Source organism: Lathamus discolor, chromosome 11 (genome assembly GCF_037157495.1).
Source record: "Lathamus discolor isolate bLatDis1 chromosome 11, bLatDis1.hap1, whole genome shotgun sequence".
Lineage (NCBI taxonomy): Eukaryota > Metazoa > Chordata > Aves > Psittaciformes > Psittacidae > Lathamus > Lathamus discolor.
In genome coordinates, this window is record NC_088894.1 from 6,170,107 (window position 1) to 6,175,902 (window position 5,796).

A 5,796-nucleotide genomic window follows, 5' to 3' on the forward strand; every position below is an offset into this window, starting at 1 on the left:
GGCCACTCAAATTATCCCCTGGTTTAATTTTGGCACATAGAAAAGAAATATTTATAAGATCACATATAAAACATTTCTGCATAGCTGCACAGAGTTGAAAGAGGCTAAAGGGAGGCAAAGGATTAACTGAATCATGAAGTCTGGAAACTGAAAATCCTTATGGTTTATGATCTCACCAGAGACTTATAATAGAATTATCTGCCTTTATCTCTTTGAAGTTTATCTTACTGCATCAGTAACATTTAGTAAAGTTCCATTAGCTTCTAACAACTTTCCAATTTGCTTCTTATTTGACCAGTAGTTCTTTAATAACATTGGCAGCAGTACATTTCATCCATCCCCTGTAGTTCTCCCTGCTGCTTAAAAGGTTTGGCTGTGTAATGAACCTTTACTAAAGTTAGTAACATATCTGCACAACTGTAGTATTACCTATTAATACTCCCGATCTACACAGCATTTCTTGAAGGAGGATTTCTTATTTGAAACATCATACCTGCCTAACAAAATGGCAGACAAGGCAGGACACAAAACAGCATGTGCATATTCATTGTTAAACCAGGAACTTCAGATCATTAGCTGTGAGGTGGTAGAAAAGCACCTCTCTCAGCATGGTAACTCCTCATTTTTTGGCTCAATATAGGAAAAGTAGAGATATCAAAATCATTATATGCATGTGAGTATCATATCTGTATTGCATTAACACTTAATATAAACTCCAGAGTCTGTTTTACAAAAATAGCTATATCCCTTCAAATTCATCATCTCGTGAGATCTAGAACAACCCACAAAGAAAAGCTACTCAGTTTCATTCTCTCACAGTTCTGATACATGATACTGTAACATAACCTATCAACAGGAGTACCAGAAACTAAACAGGAGCAAAACTGACTAAGAATGCCGTTTTGTGTCCAAAATTTAATGGAATAAAAATGTTACAACCAACATACACACTGAAAGATTAACTGTACTAAACGTAACAGACTGAACAGCCCAATTTAGCTGTAGTGGCATGGGACATCCAAGTTAAATTTGCAGATAAAATTCCATATGTATCAGAATTACTTAAGGTATGAAATATAACAGATTCTAAAGATTAATTTTAATTACATAACTATCTGGAGCATTTTTATTAAATGAGTACAAAACTCAAAGCAAAGTGTTCTTTGTGGTGACTGACACAATTTTTATTGTGGGAAAAGAGAACTCCACCTTTTATAACTTTAATGATACCAACTTTACTAATCTATGGAAGCAAAATAAGGACCACAATCTTTTCAAGCAAATAAGGATAGAGTCCTCATGTTTAGAGTCCTCATGTTTACAGTAAACCTACTTTCGTTGTGTGGGGAAAATGTTTCTAAGCATAGGAAAGGAAAAGAAAAACTTTCCTTGGACATGGTCATGTGTTAGTCTTCTAAAAAGAACCAAAATACTCTGAATAAATCAAAGTTACTTTGATTTATTTGCAAACCCATAGTATTAAATACTTTAGAGATTCTTTTACATTACCAGGGAACACAGGAAGCTGCTGCTAGCAAGCAACCTCAGTGCTGTGAAGAAACCCATAGAATTTAGTTGTTTGCTTTTTAAGACATTGTTTATTGAGAATTCTTAATGAGGACTATTGCCTCAATAGCAAATATTTAACAAAGAGCACAAATTCCCTCACCTAACCTTTTTCTAAAGCACAAGTGTCCCATCCCACTTAGAGAAAACTCATTCTGATGACAGAAAGATGAGATTTAGCTTTCCTTTATTTATCAAAGCTATTAAAGTTTCTTAAGCAAAGGAACCTGTACCCTGCAAATCTCTCCTCTTATGTTTGACAGGAACAAGTTTCCATAAAATCTGGGACAACAATTTCAGTACACTATTAAAAAAACCCTTAACATCACCCAGCCACACTTGAGTGTTAACTAGGTGCATTATCCCAGAAATTTTAATAGTTCTCATTTATTTTGCAGTGGGTAAGTGCTACTCACAGAGAACATGAGATGGTAAGAAAGAGACCCATGGGGCAGGAGCAGCAGTTCCTATGCAGTAACATCAGAGCATTCAGGAAAACAAACTAATGGGTATAAAGTGGACTTTATCTGTGAGGCCTAAGTAAATTTGAGACTACAGTGTCCCAGTGCTACAGCATTACTTTCATGAGTGTCATAAGGCAAATATTTTGTCCTATAACTGCCTGTAATTCGAGTGACTATATAATGATATTACCATTGCATGTCATGTCAGCTGTCCAATGTGGGAGGCAGGGCAGAATTCTTTCCTTTGTGCTATCTTGTTAGGAAGTATTAAGTTATGGCCATCCACCTAATTTCTGCAGAAAGTGTTCCTTACATCAAACTTCATTTTTTAAAATTTCATACCACCACTGCTCTTTTTACCCTCACATACTGCAGTAGATCCTTATTCTCCTTTCCCTGGTGCTAACACCATTCAGCTATCTGAACACAGCTGTATAGAGATTCAGCCCGTAAGAACTAGGTCAGTGACTGAAGAAACAGACATTTAGGACAGCACAAGAACATTCAACGCACGCTTAAAGTTAAGCCTATGTGAATGCTGTTCCAAACCAAGGCCTATAGATAGGTAAGATCTTATCCCTCAGTGCTTTTTTCAAACATAATTATCAAAACACAAACTCCATGAGGGGGTAAAGCTGCATTATCAGAATCAACCTCCACCAAGACAATACTACAGGCAATCTACATCTAGCAGCTAGTAACAAAATGACTGTGAAGGGCTCTGACTGTCTGCAGTGCCATCCTGAGACCACAACCAAGTGGTACTCTGTCAGCGTATCCTCCTGCCACTACCCAAGGCATATTACTCACTACTACTCTCATGAAAACTGCCAAGTTAACGAATACAAAGACTTGTTTTGTTATTTAATATATGGAAATCCCATTAGTTAACACTGTAAATGCATTTTGCTGTAAGAACTGAAGCTAAAAATACACACAGCTTGAATCTGCAGCCCAGCCTGCAGCTAAGAAAAATCTCAAATTCAGTACTTAGGACAGAGGAGTTTTCTGAGGGTTTTTTGGTTTGTTTTGTCTGTAGGGTGGGGCTCTTCTGCAACTTGCAGCTTTTTTTAACAATCTCCTCACACAAAGACAGAATCCCAGTTCTAAAGAAAGCCAACTGGCACTTCAGTTGGAAGCTTTCTGAAAGACTAAGTTCAACTATTTGAGAGAGAAAAGGAGGATTCAAGCAGAGACTAGGTCATAAAGCAACCACATCCTTTTCATTTATCTTTTATGCTGGACAGTTTGCCACTTGGGTGAATCTGAAAAACACTTTAGACAAACTGATTTCCAAAAACAAACAAAAAGCTTGCCAGAAAGACAGGTCAAAAAGGGTCCAGGGTCTAAACCCATTTAGATGAAATCTGGGTTTAGTACTTATCTAGCAAAACACCAGAAAGAATTTCTGCCCTGTCCAATCTTTTCGAGATCTCTGCAGAGACTTCCCTTGCTTTGATTCTTGATCTCTATGTGATCAAATAGTTTCTTCTTCTTCTTCTTTTTTATGGCATATCTGTTATCTAGTAACTTTTACTGCAGGCTCTTCTAGTTATTTGCAGGAGTGTGGTGGTATGCTGGTGAATTCCACATCTAGAGCCCATATAGGAAAAAGGAAATATCCAGATGGAGTTTTACTTCTGAACTAGTCCGTGGCTAATTTCAGAGGCGGGTATAATTGTCTCCACATGTACAGACACACCCGGCCCATTCACATACTTATGTTTACCGTTAGAGAAAAACAAAACAAAAGAATATAAGATTTATTTATAAATAACAGGCAGCAAGGGTAGAGTTTCCAGGTGGGTGTAACAGCAACTTCTAAACAACAACAACAACAGGGAAGAGGCGTTCTGAAAAGCAGTTTCACGTCAGGATCGGTCCCTGTCACCCCCCAGCGCGGCGGAGCCACCCCCGCCGCGCTCTCCCGCCCAGCGCCGGGATGCTGCTGGATCCGGCGCCTCCATCGCCCCGGCCGCAGAGCTTTCCCCCACCGGAGGGGAAAACGCGGCTGCCGGCGGCCCCGCGCCGACCGCTCGCTCCCTCCCTCAGAGCTCCCACTCGGCGGAGCGGGCCCGGCCTCCGGCACTTCCCTCAAGTTACTCCAAGCGCTGCCGCGCCGCCGGGACGCACTCGCAACCCCCGGCCCGCCCGGGGCGGAGCCGCTCCGCTCCGGGTCGCCCGCCCAGCCCCCGCTCCGGTGGCCCTGAGGGGGCTTCCCCCGCCCGCGCCCCGCGCCGCCGCTCACCGACTGCAAGAAGTGGAGGGTCCCCACGTAGTCCCTCTCTGTGCTGAGGATCTCGTTGAGGACGCAGAGGCGGAGGCGCAGCTGGCGGTCGGTGTCCTTGGGGCAACCGGCGGGGTCCGCCGCGCTGGGGGCGCCGGGTGGCGGCGGCGGCGCCTCCATAGCGGCTGCCACGGGGCGAGGCGTTCCGCTTCCCCGCCGCTCTCCTCAGGAGCCCCCCATGGCCGCGCGCTGCCCGGCGCGGCTGGGCAACGGCTCCCCCCCTGCCGCCCCCCCGGCCCTGCCTCGCGCGCGGGTAGCAGCGCTACAGGGGCCGGTCGCTGAGGGGAACCCGGCTGCGGGACATGCCGGGGCAGCGGCGCGGCGAGCGCTCAGCAGCGAGGCAGCGCTGAATGAAGAGAGAAGGGAAGCCCCGGCGGCGGGGAGGGGACGGGAGGGGAGGGGGGAGCGAGAGGCGGGGCGAGGAGGGCGAAGGCGGCGGAGCCCGGCCCCTCGGGGCCCGGCCTGGCCGGGGCAGCGGGGCCGTGAGGCGGGGGCGCGCGGGAGGAGGGGGTCAGAGGGCGTGGGCGGGGCGGCGGGAACGCGGGCTCGGCTCCCCTCAGCGCCGCTCCCCCGCCCGCGTCCCCTCACGGCCTCCTCCCGCCTCAGTGCCCCGCGGAGCTCCCCTCGCACGGCCGCGGCTCTCACCCCCGCCTCGCAGCCACCCCTCGCCTGCGCTGGCTCACCCCACACAGCCCGCTTTCGCCGGCACTACACACACGCGCTGCCCCCCTCGAGCGGTTGCCCCCCTGTCCCACACACCGCATTCACGCAGCACACCCGGCCGCTGGACTCAGACCCCGCACAGCACATCAGCACGGGCTGATGAACGCGCCACAGCTGCTTGCACACACAGAGAATGCGCTCGGGTCGAGGGACCCTTCTCGTGCACAGCGCTGAGGGGTGGGTGCGCAGACAAAACTCATACGTACGTATGCAGGTATAAACCATTGCGGACTGCTGCGCACAGAGAATATACACAACAAATGTGTTTTCATTGCCGTAATCAAAAAAACATGTTCGGGGGGTTTAAGTTGGTTGTAACTGCTTGTACAAAGCGAGTGCGAGGAGGGTAAACCAGGCAAAACGAGACTGAGTCCTGCAGTTCAGTGCTGCTCCGCCAACTTCCACAAAGGTGACTTGACTCATACCGGTGGAGGTTCTCCCAAACGCCTTCATTACACCATAAGAAAGCTGCCAGACTTTTGTCAAACTATAACTATGTATTTATTTATTTTGAATTAAGAAACAAGTTGCAAGAGGGAATTTTTAAAATGTTAATAATGTGAACCTCTAAGTGGCATAAGGATACAGACGCTGACTCTATTATCTTAAACATTAACACAAATAATATAATAAATCATCTTTCTCAGGCTAAAACAAAATACTTCTTTGGGTATTTTACCTAAACAGTGACTTTTTTTCTGTCTTGACTGATCTTCTTTATTCTAGACATTAAGTTTTCTATTCAGAGAAAATGAT

The 5,796-nt window shown here is 46.3% G+C and overlaps 1 protein-coding gene across 3 annotated transcripts in view; it reads right to left on the minus strand.

The window, feature by feature from the left end:
* PREX1 (phosphatidylinositol-3,4,5-trisphosphate dependent Rac exchange factor 1) overlaps positions 1 to 4,621 on the minus strand; it is a 156,514-nt gene extending 151,893 nt beyond the window's left edge. For 2 of the 3 annotated variants that reach the window (XM_065691148.1, XM_065691147.1), the window contains exon 1: positions 4,279 to 4,619. In XM_065691148.1, the coding sequence (XP_065547220.1) occupies positions 4,279 to 4,437 (159 nt within the window). In that variant the 5' untranslated portion in view covers positions 4,438 to 4,619. Of the gene's footprint in view, positions 1 to 4,278 lie in introns of all 3 variants that reach the window. The other variant, XM_065691149.1, reaches the window with a different exon arrangement.
* Positions 4,622 to 5,796: the final 1,175 nt, after the last annotated feature.